The sequence below is a fragment of the Panthera pardus genome, unplaced genomic scaffold (genome assembly GCF_024362965.1).
Source record: "Panthera pardus isolate Hobbes unplaced genomic scaffold, ASM2436296v1 HiC_scaffold_11, whole genome shotgun sequence".
NCBI classification, from domain to species: domain Eukaryota; kingdom Metazoa; phylum Chordata; class Mammalia; order Carnivora; family Felidae; genus Panthera; species Panthera pardus.
The window spans coordinates 67,909,861-67,927,696 of NW_026526666.1; the positions used below are offsets into that span (position 1 = coordinate 67,909,861).

The window sequence follows — 17,836 nt, forward strand, 5'->3', positions numbered from 1 at the left end:
GAAATGACACCAAAGAAGTAATTATAAACATAGTAGGCTAGACATAGTTAGACACTTGTTAGTAGACTCCTGTGGTTTTACAACTTAGCTTACCTATAGACTTAGTCCCAGCCATGTAAGGGGTTCAGTCCTATTCTGTACATAGTCATAAGAGACACTGGCAGAAAGTTCCTTCCTTCCCAGAATTTTTTCTTGGAATCACGACTAAGTCCTAACCTAACTCAGCCTCCTAGCCAGGATAATGGATCTTTGCCTTTCCTTCTGATTCCTGTGTCAGGCCCCATTCCTGACCTAACACTTGTTATGACCCTGATAACCTGCTGTGTGTTGCTTAATCTGTCCTTCTGGGGTCTTGGCAGCTGTCATAAAACCTCGGTAATTCTTCTGGCACCATTATGGAAGATTACCCTTTCTGTATCAGAACTTCCCAAGGTTGTGTCATATCTCAGTCTTTGTTTTTTGGTCAGTGCTTTGCTTCCTTCAAATGCCATACCTTCCAGCCTGCCAGTCCTTATGCATCCACAGGTCATCAAGTCATTACCACTTTTCACATGGAGCAATAGCCTGGTCCAGCTTCCTCATCCACTGGAGACCGACATCCTAAGGGATATCTCCTTAACATTTCCATTCTTTTCCCCATGTATTTATGCCAGCCTTTCATTCCTGTTAAAGTAGGTCTTACTCCTCATTCCCTTTGTCATAGTAGGAAAGAATAATTTGGTGTGACCTGGCTTGAAACCGTGTATGTATATTATCTCTGGAAAGTAATCCTGCTCTCCTCCTTTCACTGATTCTGATCACATCTTAATCCACTCAAGACTGTGATTGTACTTCTTGCCCTGGAAAGCTGGAAGTCACTTGCTATCCATGCCTCTGTCCCTTCTCAGTTTTCCCTTGGCAATCTACTTTCTTTGTTGCTGACTCATTCTTGGCTCTAACATCACTATCTCTCATGCCCTATCCCCCTACACTTGGAACCTAGTTTGGGGACCAGATAACTTTTCACTTTGCTTTTTGACTAAGCTCCTTGGATGTAGCAACCTGGAATTTAGGACATTTTCTGGCTTTCTTGGACTCCAGTCCACTGGAATCTACTCTCATGATCTATTCCTTAGACTTTCTACTGAGGTCTCAGTTCATTTTACTTAGTGAAAAGGTACTCCCTGTACTAGGACTTCGGGTTGAGTAATGAATCAGAAATACTCCAGATGGTCCTGCTTCTCTATATTTCTTTATCTAATGCTAAGCCCCCAGCCCCTCCCCCCCCCCCACTTTGGTCATGCCTAGCCTGGCAGTGCCCTACTCAGTGAGTACGGGGGGACAGCCTATAACCACTCTATACTGGGAAGCCACTATGATGAGAGCCCTCCTGTTGAGTAGACCACACTGAGTTCTACTTTTACAGTCTGGAAGGCCTTCCGGTGACTCCTCACATGATAGTGCTGCATAACAATGAATCTTCTGGCTTAAAAGCTCTGATCTGATGGTTGTGGAAGCAGAAACCTGAAGAATCCAGAAATAAATCAGGGAACTACATTATGTGAGAGAGGAAATGAGAGGAGGCCTTTGTCTAGATGATTAATGTCTTTATCTTTTCTCTGAGAGAGGCACTGTGTGAGGTCTTGCAAAATCTAACTAATGGAACAAGTTAGAAGCCCTTCCATGACAATACCCACCCCTACCTAGCTCTGCTGGGAACCCAGTAGCCCACTGTGGGTTTAAACTCCTTGTCCCACGCAGGCCACCAACAATCAGCCTTCTTACCTTCCTTCTCTGTCATTATCCCCTCACCCATACATATTTACTCCATTCAATTAATAAAATTTACTATAAGTCTACTATGTGTCAGGTACTGTGTCAGATGCTAGGTTATTCACTGGTGAGCAAAAAAACTGATGTTGTCCCTACCCACATAGAAACTACAACCTACTGGAAACATAAACTGCAAGTAAACAAGTACAAATACACATGTAATTATAAATTGAAGTAGTGCTTTTAGGGAAAGGATCTAGTTGCTTCAAGGGAGACTAACAGGAGAGTTTAATTTAGATGGTGATAGGGAAGATATTATCTGAGGTAAAACAAAAATGAAGGGTAGATGTCACTAGGAAAAGGAGGGAGTTAGTGTGGAGAACTGGATAGATAGAGGGAAAAGTATTTAAAGGTCTTGAGATAGACTATGAACTTGGTTCATCTGAGGAAGTAAGAAAGTCATGTTAAATAGTTTGGATCTCCATTCCAACATAATTGGAAATTGTGTAAGAGTTTTAATACGGAAAATGACATGATCCAATTAAGCTGTGAAAAACTATGTGGAGAGGGGATTGGAGAGGAGAAAAGTGAGAAAAAGGAAGCTGGGCAGTGTAGGAGACTTTTTCAGCAAAGTAGGAAAAACATGGAAATAGAGATAAGTAGAGTTTGGAGATATCTTCTAAAGACAGAATTTAAAGACCTTAATGAGATGGAGGATGTAACAATTTCAGTAAATGATATCAGGTCAAAACCTTAATGTCGTTATTGACTTTGCTTTTACTTTCACATCTCATATTCAGTTTATCCTCAAATATGATAGTGTTTACCCTCAAAATAGATTCCAAATCCTGCAACTTCTTACACAGCTTCCACTCTAACTAAAGCCATCATTATCTTTTTCCTGGACCACTACAATAGCTATCCGACTGGCCTCAGGCTGTCATCCCCCTCCTGCCCACCACAGACTACTCTTCTACTCCAGAGCCCCTTTGAAAATGTAAACCAACTCATTCCATCACCCTTAGTATCTCTACCCCACTGTGGTTTCTCATACAAAATTCCAGTCAGGGCCTGCAGTGCCCTGTAGTCTGGATCCACCCTCCCTTCCTAATTAATTTTGTACCAACCACCTTCTCACTTGTTCCTATTTCATCACACTGACCTTCCTATTCTAAAGACATAACAAACTTATTCCTGCCCTTGGACCTTTGTGCTTGATTTTCCCTCTGGACCACTATTTTCTTGGATACACATGCACACATACACACACACACACACACACACACACACACACACGTACATGGATCATTTCCTTGTATCAGTCAGTTTCTACTAAATGGTTACCTCTCTGACCATCCTAACTAAAATAGCCCCTCCATCACTCACTATCCGTTACTTTGCTTTATTTGTATTCATTACACTTATCATTATCTTACACTATATCATGTATTGATTTGTTTATCTCTTTCTCACTTGAATTTAAGTTCCATAAAAGCATGGAATTTCTTTTTTTACTTCTGCTTTCTCACCATCTAGAAGAATGCAACACGGGAAGCTCTTAGGCAAAATTTGTTGAATGAAAACAGGAAGGAAAAAGACAAAGAGAGGAAGACATCAAGATGCCTCTAAGGCTTTTGTCGCGTTCAGTTGAATGGATGGAGATGGTCAGTCTATTTACTGAGTTGGGAGAATTTTCAGAAGTCCGGGTGTGGAGGAGGTCAAGAGATTGACTTTAATCAGGCTGAATTTTAGGTAACTTTAAGATGTTCAAGAACAGCAATCAGGTTGGCAAATGGATAGGACCACAAAGATTTATCTTCCCAACTGAAAGTGAATGAGGAAACTAAAAATAAAGTTTTGTATATTTTTGGAAATATTCATGTATTAGCTGCCAATTGTTTGACTACATTGGACTTAAAAAACAATTTTCAAAACCAAAATTTGTTCTAAATAAAAAACAAAATAAAATAAAATAAATACATATCAATATGCATTAAAGCAATATTTTTGAAAAACTTATATTTATTTTCTTTAAATCAATTCAGTTACTTTCAGCACACATTCACATGCTTCAACGAGTTTCTTAGCTACATGTGTATCTCTATAGGTACTGAAGTACCTGGTAAACTTAGAGCAAATTCTTCTAAATAGAAGACATTCTCAGTTTTTTTTAATGGTTTATTATTTATTTTTGAGAGAGAGAGAGAGACAGAGCATGAGCCGGGAAGAGGCAGAGAGAGAGGGAGACACAGAATGTAAAGCAGGCTCCAGGCTCTGAGCTGTCAACACAGAGCCCGACACACAGGGCTCGAACTCACGAACCATGAGATCATGACCTGAGCCAAAGGCAGACACTTAACCGACTGAGCCACCGAGGAACCCCGAGGACATTCTCAGTTGTAAGCTTCTTAGTATTGCAATATATAAACATTTCAGTCCAAATATTTTTGTAGTTACTCTCTTGTTTACTCCCTTCAGAGAAATTTTCTTGGATTATTTTTTTTTAATAAAACAACTTTTTTCAAATAAGATGCTTCTTGACTCTTTCAAATTTTCACCAAATGCAGATGCTGCAAAATTGTAGGCCTTCTCAATTTCATTCTACTCTGGCACAACATATTATATAAATATCCAATTCAAAATAGGAGCTTCATCACAAAATTCTCCTCCTAAAGTAAGTTATCCCAAAGTATAATCATTGAATTTCAAAATTCAATCTTGTACTCCAAATGTGCTTTCATCATTTAATTTGTATAGTTCCTCCCATGCTTTTGTAGAGATAAATGTCATGTCTTCTTGTTTGCAAGCTTTGTTTTCAATAATTGCAATTTGATAAAAGCTTTAAAAGCTGAAATACTTTGGTGCTTCATTGTTGAATATTTGATTAAAATTTTTCAATTGATTTTGAACAAAATGCAACCAAAATTTTGTTCTCATTCAGAGCCTCATTACTAAAATTTAGAGGTCTCATTAGCAACGACAACAAAAACCAAAATCAATGTTGATTAACAAAGCAGCTTATTAAATGTTCAAAATCTCAAATCCTATTGATGGCAGACAGTAAAGAAAATAAGCATGGTCTGCCTTCCTGAAAAAAACAAAAATTTTATGTTTGTGTGGTTTGTTATTAGCTTCATAAAAAATTGTTCATTTACTTTGTGTAAATTTTGAGATACTATAGTTTCTATTTTGAAGGTGGAAAATAGAAGTTTGTTTGGATGCAAGTATGATTTATATGGACACCACAAACCAATTTAAAAAATAAATTTCTACTCCATATGTTTGTTCATTTAACAAGTATTTTGCTTTTACCAAAATTTGTATTCATATTGTTGCAAAAAATAAGTAACTTTATCTTTAATGTTGAACTTTTTATTTTACTGAATTGGCGATGTCATTACCACTAAGACAGTATTTTACCATCAACAGAATGATTTTTTTTTATTTTTTGTAATATATGAAATTTATTGTCAAATTGGTTTCCATACAACACCCAGTGCTCATCCCAAAAGGTGCCCTCTTCAATACCCATCACCTACCCTCCCCTCCCTCCCACCCCCCATCAACCCTCAGTTTGTTCTCAGTTTTTAAGAGTCTCCTATGCTTTGGTTCTCTCCCACTCTAACCTCTTTTTTTTTTTCCTTCCCCTCCCCCATGGGTTTCTGTTAAGTTTCTCAGGATCCACATAAGAGTGAAAACATATGATATCTACAACAGAATGATTTTTGAAAAGCTTTACTTTGATTCCATGAATTAGATGAAAATAATTAATTTACATTGTAATTGTTATTTTCTATTTGAAATATCTGATGACACTGATCTAAAGATGCTGGTTTTAGGTCTGCAAATAGTGAAAAGACATTAATGGCTACCACTTTAAAATTTTTCTACTGTTTTTTTTATTTTTGAGAGACACAGCGTGAGCAGGGTAGGGACAGAGACAGAGGAAGACTCAGGATCTGAAGCAGGCTCCAGGCTCTGAGCTGTCAGCACAGAGCCTGACGCAGGGCTCGAACTCATGAACTGTAAGATCATGACCTGAGCCGAAGTCAGAGGCTTAACAGACTGAGCCACTCAGGTGCCCCAATGGCTACCACTTTATATACAAGAAAATTTGGAATTAAAAATGATAGAAATTATTTTAGAGAACAGTCATGTACTTTAAATAAAGTGATACTAACTTCCCTCTGAAGTATGGATTTTCATATATACTACATTTTTCTTCTAAAACAATTTCAATCATTTTTCTTTTATGCTTCTGCTTTTACATGCTTAAATTATAGTCTGGGCATCAGTTTTCTTAAAATAACTGTTAAATCAAGTAGATGCTGATGTTTCTTCAGCAGATTTATGTTTTTCTGGTTTTTATGTGGTCATGTTATCAATACACCCCTTACAGTGGATCGTAAATACCAACAAACATTTCATACAAGTTACATGTCCATTACTAAATTTCATGAGAAATGAAAAGTCATCACTGAACATTTTGAAGCATCCACTTTTGTATTTTTGAGCTCATTGCTGGTTAAGGGTTTATTATGAAGTTTTTTTTTTTTTCTTTAAGAGTAACCAAAACCTAAAGTAAATAATTTTAGATTTATACCACATGATGCCAAAAGCTATTAGACTATTCTCTATAAGGACTGCTTAGACTCTATTTCTTAAACATATTCCACATTCCCCTCCCCTGCTCATGCTCTCACTCTAAACAAACAAACAAACAAACAAAACTTAAAAAAAATAAAAGGGAGGTGTTGGTTATATCGGGCATGGGAATCATCAGGAAGAGAAAACAGGGTTGTCCCTTGTCACATATTCCTTTGTCCCCTATCCTACCTATTCTGCCCATTTCATGCCATAAGCACACTTAGTGTGAACTTGGAGTTCATTGTTCTGAACTAAGACATAGTGTGATGCCAGCTATTAATCGTACAGAGCATGGTGATAATCACAGTTACATTACTGAGCACCTGTTACATGCCAGGTACAAATCTCATCTCTAATCTTCAAAACAAATCCATGGGGGTACCTGAGTGACTCAGTTGGTTAAGTGTCAGGTTCTTGGTTTCAGCCTATGTCATGATCTCACAGTTTATGAGTTCAAGCCCTGCATTGGGCTCTGTGTTGACAGTGTGGAGCCTGCTTGAAATTCTCTGCCTCCCCCTCTCTCTCTCTCTGCCCCTTCCCTGCTCACTCACACACTCTCTCTCAAGATAAATAAATAAACAGAAACAAAAAACAAATCCATGAGTGGATATTATTTTTATATTATAGATGTGGAAACCCAGATCCAAGACTACCTGAGAAGTAATGGAAGTAGAATAGAGCCCAAGCCCACATTCTTTCTTTTGTATTCTAACTATATTTCTAAAAGGCATCTACAGTTGGACGTGAACACAGTTCTATTTGTTCAGTCAAAACTCAGCCCTGCCTGACTTATTTATTCATTTATTCAAAGTACTTAGTGAGTGCCTTCTATACACTAGGCTGTATGCAAGGGGATTACAAGGAGATGCTAGTCTAGTTCAGACCTCACACGCTGAACCCTTATTGTTATTCTACCCAGGATGCAGCAAGAAAGTAACTTTAGTACACAACTTAGTGCAAAGATGAGCCATTCCAGCTCTAGCCTGCTACCTCATTTCTGATACTGCCTTATACACTATCCTGTAGCCCAGGATATGATAGTTTTGAAAGTAAAGTCCTTTTCACCTAAGAGTCACAACAACCCTAAGAGGGATATAGGACACATTTTAGTAACCACATTTTATTCCGAGGCACAAAGAGAGGAAGGATCCTTCCCAAGAACCATAGCTATTCCAATATCTTATCGAGGGTCCTCCTCTTGCATCCTCTCGGGAATCTGGATTAGAGAAGATAGAGTACATGACTTAGAGCCTCTCCTTGTGTCGAGAGCCTGTCCCTGGAATTTCTGGCTGCATTAGCATTCTGCCAGCAGCCACGTGTAGGTAGGAATATTGTTGCCGTCCATGACCAGGGGGAATAATCAGTCTCAGCTATTCCCCAATTCTAAACCAGACGAGGTAATTGGGTTTAATTTTAATTTTTTTAATGGCTTGGAATTAATAGAAGCAGCTGCTGCCACAGTGTGTGGGTGTCCTTCTCCAGAAGGCACAGATAAAAAAATAAATAAATAAAAACACTACATGTAAAATAAACTATGAAAAATAAACAATACAGTGTGTAGGACAAAAAGGTTAATTCAAGAATCGAGCAGTGTCTTTTTTGTTATCAAAAACTCAGCTGGCAGTATGTAGCTCTGTCTCTCTCCTCCCACAACTAGTGCCCATCAGCCTCTGATAAGATGATAATCAGATTAGACATCCGGTGTAAAAATGTGTTGCCTGTATCTGAGCACTCCCTCACTCTCTCTTTCTCCCCCTCCCTGTGACTCATCAAGAGATTAGCTGTGACAAAGTGTGGTGAAAGATAAGAATAGATATGCTGGTGACAGGAGCACCATTATAATTATTTGGGAGACGATAGGATAGCTCCTGTTTGCCTATGGAAAGGGAAGGTGGATTTATAATGTGGGCATCCATGCCCGCTGCCTGGCTGTGCCAGACACTGGAGAAGAAAAAGAGGAGGCCAACTGACTCCAGCCAGGTGGTAGTCTAGGTTGTTCCAACTAAACGTAGGCTAAAGGCCACATGTTGACATGAATGACAAACCAGAGATTTGGCTGCCCTTATGAAAGGAAGAGGGATGAAGTCTTACCTTAATTTCAAAAATACCTAGAAAACTGGATGCCAGGTTGCTTCTCCCTACCCTGGGTTGACAAAGATGGGAAATGAAGAGACTGTTTCTACAATTGCAATTGTTGGCTGAATTTCAGTGAGCACAGCCTTGGAGTGGTGGGAGAAATGTGTTTATCAGTCAGATAATAGTGTGCATCAAACAGGTAGCATATTATAGGATACAGGAAGTGTTTATATTATATTTGAGTGGCCTTGTTTTGATTCCTCCTTTAGAATTTAAAAAAAAAAATTAGTGTTTATTTATTTTGGAGAGAGAGAGAGTGTGTGATCAGGGGAGGGGCAGAGAGAGAGGAAGACACAGAATCTGAAGCAGCTCCAAGCTCTGAGCTGTCAGCACAGAGCCCGACATGGTGCTTGAACCCATGAACTGTGAAATCATGACCTGAGCCGGAAGTCAGACATTCAACCAATTGAGCTACCCAGGCGCCCTATCTCCTTTAGAATTTATATGAAGAAAAAAAATTGTGTCTACTGTCTAGGAAGAATGTGGGATTGGAACTCATCTGTCCATGTCCATATCTTCTGTTAGATTAAAGAGCAAATTAGGGCTCCTGTCTTTCAGGGTTATTGAGGAGGGCAAGGAATGCTGTTGTTTTAGAGAGCCCTGTGTATTCCATTAGGTCCTGGGCTTCTTCTCTTCTTCTGTGTTCTAGTAACCTCCAAAATGATGTACTGGAATTTGACTGATAGTTGGGAGAGAAGGCAGAGAGTATGGTAAATGGAAAGGAACCATTTTAGTCATTCATTAAGTCATAAATTCACTCACTCATTAATTCAACAAACATGCTCTGAGCTCCTCTTCAGGACCAAGCACTATTAAGTGCTATGGATTTTGAGATGAATTAGAAATATACAAGTGTCTACAATTAGCATTTAGAGCAATTAATTCATGGAGTTGCTGACACAGCTTTCAAAGAGGAAATGTCATTTGAGCTGGGTCTCACTTCCCTACATAAGGATGTACTACGTAGAAAAGTAGGGGAAGGCAATTGCAGAGAGAAGGAACAGCATTTTAAAAGGCATGAAGGTTTTTGAGAACATAATGTATTCAGGGCATGACTCACAGTTTCACATGGAGAGAGCACACTATACATAGATTGGTATGGCTGAAATTATTTATTCCAATTTTTAATCCCTTAAAGTTCACTCACAAATATATTCATTTACCCAATTCATAAGCATTTTTGAGAACCTCTATATGCAAAGCTCTGTATAGGTCCTGCAGAACCAGAGGTAAACAATACATTGTCCCCGCCCTTGGGAGAGGCTCAGTGTAATGATGGAGAAAGGTATATATTCAAATTGATATAATTAGATAGAGGCTATAGTAGAGAAGTATATATAGTATGATTGGAATGTGTTCAGTATTTACTGAACATGTGTGTGAATGTGTATGCTTTGCTCACTCACATGTTCATGCATGACTGGATCTGAGGATGTGAGTTACAGGGTGCCCTCACACATTTGGATGTCCTCTTTAGTCATCAGGATGGACCCACGATGATGGTTTATTCCAACAGCTCAATCAGCCTTTAGTTTCTGAGTCCTGAGAGCACACACTCCAGGTCTTGAATCTCTCTGCATCTCTGGCAGGATCAGATGTTGGACTCTTTCCTTTATGAAGTCTTCTGGGGAGTCGTGGACAAGTTTCCTCTTATGAACAAGAATTCTTGAGGCACTTGGGTGGTTCAGTTGGTTAAGCATCCAACTCTTGATTTCAGCTCAGGTCATAGTGTTGTGGTTCTTAAGTTGAAGCCCTGTATCGGGTTCCACGCTAGTAGGGCAGAGCCTGCTTGGGATTCGCTCTCTCTCTCTCTCTCTCTCTCTCCCACTCCCTCTCCCTCTCCCTCTCCCTCTCTCTCTCTCTCTCTCTCTCTGCCCCTCCCCTGCTGTGTCTCTCTCAAAATAAATAAATAAACTTAAAAAAAAAAACAAGCATTCTTGTCCCCATATTCATTTTCGTCATATCATTGGGATGACAGGAATAACTTCAGAGGATGGTTGTGAGGATTAAAGAACTTAATATATTATAATGTATTTACAATGGCCTACCACATGGTCAATAATATATACATATTAGGAATTATAATAGCTGTTATCATTATTGTTGTATTGTTTTCAGTGATATCTCACACCTGTATTAAACAGAATCAGAAGGCAGCCTTGTCTAACCTAACATCAAGTATAGGAACTTACTTGATGGGATCCCATAAAGCTTCCCATGCTTGCACTCCCCTATAACATGGGCCTTTCTACTTGCCCTTCAGCTGAATATTAAAGAGTCTCTATACCGAGCTACAATCTACCTCCCTATGATGTCTACCATTTATCTTCAGAGATGAGTCTTCTTTTCCTTTTATTACAGCTTTTTAAAATGACCAAGTATTGTTAACTTCTCTGTGAAGAGACAATAGAGAGGAAAGTGACAAAGTGAAAAGTGAGAAAGAGAGGGAAAAGGTGACACTCTTCCTGTCTTCAAGAAGCCTACCTTTCTTTGAAGAAATCTCCACTTACTTTTGGTGTTCATTATTAACAGACATACCAAGTTATAAAACTTATTTTACTATTATGTGTCAAAGTCGAGATAAATTAATGAAGACTGAATGGTCAGAGAAGGATTCAGAGAGGAAGTATGTTAAAGGGTAGACATTTATTTATACATTCTTTTGTCCATTAATTAATTAGTTCATTTAAAAAAATACTTTAGCCTTTATTGACAGTCTACCTTATGCACATCTATGAGTAGCAGTTCACCAAGTAGGTAAGATGACAGGGGAATCACTCCAAGTGAAAGAAAGATCAAATAAAAAGAGATCCCATAAAGGTATGGGAGGAATAGCATAAAATTGTGTTAGGGAGTTGTAAGTAGCTCAGTATGAATAAAACATAGGATTCAAGGAGGAAGAAATGGCTGGTGATACTGGATCACAGGGAGATCTCACGGAGCCTTGTAGGCCAAACCAGAATATGAAGATAGGGAGTTGTTTGAAGAGTCTTTAACAGGAGAGTACTGGGAGAGCAGGTTTTTCTGGAAGCAGAAATAGGGCTATGACTGGATGGCAAAGGGAGAAAGGAGGGTAGCAAGGTACCATAGGAATTATGAGCACAGACTTCAAAGTCACATTAGTCTGCATCTAGTATAAGCCCTGAGTATTACTAACCCTGTCACTTCAGGGAATTTTTTACCTCTCTGAGCTTCAATTTTCTTGTCTATGTAAAGGGGATGTTAATAGCCCCTGGCTCATGGGATTATTGTGAGGTTTAAATGATAATGCATATACAACATTCAACATGATGCCTGCGACATAGTAAAAACATAATAAGCAAAATAAGAGAAAAACCAGAAATGCATTACAAATGAGAGACACATGTTTCCTCCTACTTAGTCCCAGTCTTATTTTCCTCTACTCTTTTTGTTACTTGAAAGTCCTCATGAATTTGACCTACTGAGCCCTTCTCAAATGGATTTTTATTTGTACTCTTAGTAGATTCTAGAAAATCTAAGCCCTGAGCAGCATCTTGACTTCCTTGAATGATTACCCCAGGGCCCATTACCTTCACTCTGTCTGCAAATCAGGTTAGGCATCCGACCCACTCAGGAGAGGAGCTGGGACAGCTGCAAGCATTAGATGAATTCTCTTGATAGCACATAATCAAATTTGGTGGAGATGGTAGGCTCTCAGAGTCAAGTTGCTAAACTTGGCTAGAATAGGAGAAAACTGGGGTGATTGAATTTAAAGCATGGACCCTGATCGGATATACTAGTAAATGAAGAGTTGAGAACATCAGCATCATAACCTGAGGGGCCCGTCACTGTAGGAATCACTAACATATGAAGACATGCTCACCTTGCTCTCAGATCTGTGAGCCAGGGCCTGAAGCTAGGGTCACAGGTCACTAACCAGAGACCTCAAGGCCACTTTCAACTGGCATTCTTCCTGAATGCAAACTGGGAACCCTGAAACTAGGTTAGTCCATCAGCCTCACATTTCTGCATGTTTCAATCACATCACAAATTTAGACTATCATCTGTTCTTTCTATACCCTTACCTCTGCACTGATCTTATCTTGGTTTTCACTGTTCCCTTCTCTATCAAGAACTTTCCACTTTCCACTTTTTCCTCTGAAACTCAGCTTCATGGTAACTAATCTTACTTGGGTTCTCAGTCTTTTAGTCCACTGCTTCCTTTACATCTTCTCTTAGACAAACAATGCTTGGTACATGATACTTAACAAATATTTGCTACATAAAACAATGAAGTAAGACCTGATATCTTGGAGGTCATTATTCCCCCCATTTCCCTCTCAGGAACTGTTGATTCACTTATACTCCATGGACAGAAGTATCAGGAGAGGACGACTTTCCTCTTGACTCCCCATGCACCTTCCAGGCCATTATTTTTCTGCCTCATCACTGGTAGCCCCAAAATTTCAATATAGGAAGGTTTAGGGTAGCAATCAGGCTGGAAAGTAAGAGTGCCTGGGGGAGGGGGCAGCACTTGTCTTAAAAGTTACATTTACATTACAAGAAGACTATTGTTACCTGTATATTTATCTGTGGTGGCTTTGGGAGTAGGACGTAAATGGATTCTGTTGTGGGCCCAAACACATCCCTAGACAGCCTTTGATACTACCATTGATGTTTATATGAAAATCCCTGTTCCTTTATTGGTTATGCTTTTCTCTCTACCATCCGGCCTTCCTCAGTGCTACCAGGTTCTAACCCATATTAGTTAGACCTTATGTCCCATCACTTAAGCCACTTTTTTCTAAAATAGTCAAATCTGTCTTGTTTTCTACACCTGTGCAGCTACTCTCCTTCTGTCCTTCTGACCACTATCATCGATCCCTTGGACTGGCAGTCATGGTACTTTACTTCTTTCACTCACTTGAAAGGTACCCTGTGACTTCAGGATCATTTTTAAATTCTTTAACATGGTTCATATAGTCCCTTTCTAGTCTGGCTTCTGCCTTCCTCTTCAGACACATTACTCATGGATTCCCTTCTCACTCTTTGTACTTCAGCCACGATGAATTCCTTTCAGTTCCAACATTTGCTTTTTTCTCTCTTGCCTCCTGGCTTTTGCACACACTCATATCTGGAATAGCAGAAGTTCATAATTTATCAAGGACTATGGAGGAGTGTTCTAGGTACTGGACTTGGAATCAGACAGAAACAAATTGGAGTCCCAGCTCTATCATTTACTCACTTGATGTAATGAGTGAGCTCCTTAACTTTCATGAACCTCCATGACCACATTGGCAAAGTGGAATAATACCCACCTTGACCAAATGATTTTATGCGAATTAAATCAGGTACTTGGGGTGACTGGGTGGCTCAGTTGGTTAAGTATCTGACTCTTGATTTCAGTTCAGGTCATGATCTCACAGTTCGTGAGATCAAGCCCCACATCAGGTTCTGCACTGTCAGATTCTCTCCCTCATTTTCTACCCCTTCCCTGCTTGTGCATTCACACTTATGGTCTCTCTCTCTCTCTCTCTCATATAAATAAACATTAAAAAAATAAAGTACAATAAATCAGGTACTGAATAAGCCCCATAAACAACCCATACTATGCATATTCTGTTCATTCCTTCCTTTCTCTCTTCCCTCATTCCTTTCTCAATCTTTCTTTTCCTTTTTTTCTTCCTTAATTTGCATCTTCTTCCCCTCTCTGCATTTCACTTAATGTCTGATGTTCATGGGACCCAGGGCTACAGGCAAACAATAGAAGCTTGCTGTATGTACAGAATTAGTGTCTTGTAACCTCTGCTCTTCCACAGGAAGCCCACAGCCTTAATTTCCACCCTAGCTACTTAGGCAGCTTCAGAAGGACACCAAGGTAGAAGCAAGATTCTGCAACAAACTACTAGCATGTTATAATGCTCTGGGTGCTTTTAACAATTTTCTTCAGGCTGCCCTACCTGGAGTCACCACCATTGTTATTTTCCTCAACCTCATCACCTACACCCTCCTCACACTTTCCTTCACATGCTCCTGGGCCCTATGGCTTTTCAGTTGAATGCCAAGCCCCTACAGATGAGCCTGGCATCCTTCACCCAATGTGCCAGTAGCCCCCAGAAATATACTTGTGTTTTTAGGAGCTTCCAAACTGATTTGAGTGGGTAAGACTTACGAAGCCATCAACAAAGAAGCAAGAGTTGCTGTGAAATGTGGGAGCTGGACTGGCCCAGAACTGTCAATGGATGATCATGGAAAATGTATAGTTTGGGATGGGTTTTGTAGGATTAATGGGTTTTTTAAGAGACAGTAATAAGAGTCATTCACTGCAGGAAAACTGTGAATAGTTTGGATGTCACACATCATGATAGGGTACAGTGAGCCTGTGATGTGGATGAATGTAAAAAAGTTATGGGAATTACGACTGGAACATTTTGCCTTTTCTCATGCATATGTTTCAGAGTTCCTTATTGGAGAATGAGCATGATGACTTAACAAAACTGCTTACACAATATATTTGAAGCAGTATTTCCCAAAGTGCTTCTGTGGAAAATTAGTGTCATGTTATGCTCTGTAGAAAAACAATAGTAATAATTTAAAGAAAGTTGAATATTCTTTCCTCCCCCTTCAATATTTACAGTGCACATTAGCTTATTTTAAAAAAAGGTCTGAATTAGCCTTACAATACAAAAACCTGGCTTCCCTAGGAAAAGTAGACCTCCCCTATTTATTTTTAGTATAACATCACACTTTTTTTTCTTTTTTTTTTTTTTTTTTAGAGAGAGAGAACACGAGCAAGCCAGGAGGTAGAAGAGGGGCAGAGAGAGAGGGTGAGAGAGAGAGAGAGAGAGAGAGAGAGAGAGAATCCCAAGCAGGCTCCACGCTCAACACAGATCCCAATGTGGGGCTCAATCCCATGACCCTGGGATCATGACCTGAAGTGAAATCAAGAGTTGGATGCTCAGCTAACTGAGCCACCTAAATGCCCCTTACATCATACTCTTTAGTTGCCCTCAAGGTGCTTTAAGAGTCTGTAACTGTTTAATGTATTTATTTTTAATATTTTATTGACTTCTTCCCCACCAGAATATAGACTGCATGAGGATAAACATGTTGCCTCTCTTATTTACCATTATACATCAAGAATCTGAGTTTCCCTGGGGTGCCTGGGTTACTCAGTTTAGTTAAGCACCCAACTCTTGGTTTTGACTCAGGTCATGATCTCATGATTTGTGAGATCAAGCCCCACATGGGACTCTGTGCTGAGAGTACGGAGCTTGCTTGGGATTCTGTCTCTCCTTCTCTCTCTGCCCTACACACATGCATTCTTTCTCTCTCAAAATAAATAAATAAACATTAAAAAAAAAGAATCTAGCTCATTGCCTGGGCATGTAATGAGCGCTCCAAATAATAGTAAACAATGATTAAAACTTGTTCATCTTTGTTTACCTTTGCATTGTCCAAACATTTGATAAAGGGTAGAGCTGGAATTTGAATAAAGTGCTGCCAAATCCTGGACTCCTTTTGACCATAGGTGGTACGGTTGTTCCCAGACACCACCTAGACTTCTTGATGTTACAGTTTTTTTCTCTTGGGCATTTATTCCTGTTTATTACCTTTGAAGCTTGAATGATTGTCTGATATGCCCAATTTTTTTTCTTTGTATCTTTCAGGCAAAGGCTGCCACCTAAAAATGTTTACTACTACCGGTGTCCGGACCATAGGAAGAATTATGTGATGTCCTTTGCATTTTGTTTTGACCGAGAAGAAGATATTTACCAATTTGCTTACTGCTACCCATATACATACACACGCTTTCAGCATTACCTTGACAGCCTGCAAAAGAGAAACATGGATTACTTCTTTCGGGAGCAGCTGGGTCAGAGCGTGGTAAGGCCTAGTCTGAAACAGGCAGCCTTGGGAGAAGTGCTTAGCAATGGGTTTTTATAGAATGCAAATAATAGATATTGATGCTTTGCATATGCTCTGGAACTTTTATGAATAGTTATTTTTATTATGCCATTCTTTGCCTCTGTGGCTAACAGGAAGTCACAGAATAAGATATGAGGCAAATGCTTGTCCTTCTGAATGAAGCTGATAATGCTAACAGAATACAAAAATTTTAGTGACTCCCAAAAACTCTGAGAAAAAAGAGGGAAGCTTCTACTAGGTGTTACAAAAGGCATGAAAACATTTTATGAGTGGGAGTCTCTGAGATAAAACATACATTTGTCTTTTAATGAATGCAACTTGTCTGCAGTGCAGGTTAGCAACTGGTGTGCAGTTTGTTGTGCTGCCCACTGTGTTTTGTCTCTGTCATCCCTCAGTTCCCAGCCTTTCCTTACCCTGGGCTTAGTTCCCTGGGTCTGGAGATTTTGGTCTTACATTCTGTATTAGTTTCCTATTGCTGGCGTAGCAAATTACCACGAACTTGGTGGGTTAAAACAACACAAATTTATTATCCTACCGTTCAATAGAAGTCCAAAACTGGTCTTTCTGGCTAAAATTGAGGTATCAGCAGGTCTGCATTCCTTTTGGGGGTTCTAGGAGAGAATTTATTTCCCTGCCCTTTCCAGCTTCTAGAGGCTGTTTGCATTTCTTAGCTTGTAGTTCCCTTCCATCTTCAAAGCCCACAATGGCTGGTTGAGTCTAATGCTGAATCACTCAGACAGTGAATCTCCTGCCTCCTTCTTTTACTTTTAAGGATCCTTGTGATTATGTTGGGCTCACCCAGATAATGCAGGATGATGTCTCCATCTAAAGATATTTAATCACCTCTGTAAAAGCCCCTTTTGTCTTGTAAAGTGACATATTCACAGGTTTCTGGGATTAGGACTTGGACATTTTGGGAGGGGGGTGCATTGTTCTCCCTACCATTGTTCTCTGTGGTCAGTGATACTTCAGTTACTTGTAATGAATAAACAGGTGATAATTTGCTTTTATGTTTCATTCTTTAAGAATTGTGGATTATGCCTCTAAAATAGGCATACTGAGTACTTTAAAGCTCCTACAAGAGGATACTGGTGGAATTAGCAGAAAGTACTATACTGGAGGTTCTGATACATGGTGGTGGAAATATGGATTCTGCCCAGTGACTGTGAGTTCCACCTAGAAGGGAACCCCACTTCTAACTGAAAGTTTTCAAGACTAGACTGTTTAAAAGACATAGAGTCTAGTCCAGGATACCCGCCCCCCCAAAAAAAAGAGAAAAAAGGAGGGCTTGCATATGGCTCAGGTACCTGAGAGTCAAATCTGATCTCAAAAGCTAGTGGTCATGATGATGTTCTTATAGTCTGAGATTCTCTATGCACTAAGATTTTGCTAAATATCTTCCCTTTACTCT

The 17,836-nt window shown here is 39.5% G+C and overlaps 1 protein-coding gene across 9 annotated transcripts in view; it reads left to right on the forward strand.

Moving 5' to 3' along the window:
- The window catches only part of LOC109266906 (BEN domain-containing protein 5), a 1,451,617-nt gene that overhangs the window by 922,192 nt on the left and 511,589 nt on the right, over nucleotides 1-17,836 (forward strand). For all 9 annotated transcript variants that reach the window (XR_002079911.2, XM_053895592.1, XM_053895596.1 and 6 more), the window contains one exon: nucleotides 16,167-16,383. Coding sequence is in view for 8 of the 9 variants with exons in the window: in XM_053895592.1 (XP_053751567.1) it covers nucleotides 16,167-16,383 (217 nt within the window). In the remaining variant the exon portion in view is untranslated. The remainder of the gene's footprint in view (nucleotides 1-16,166; nucleotides 16,384-17,836) is intronic.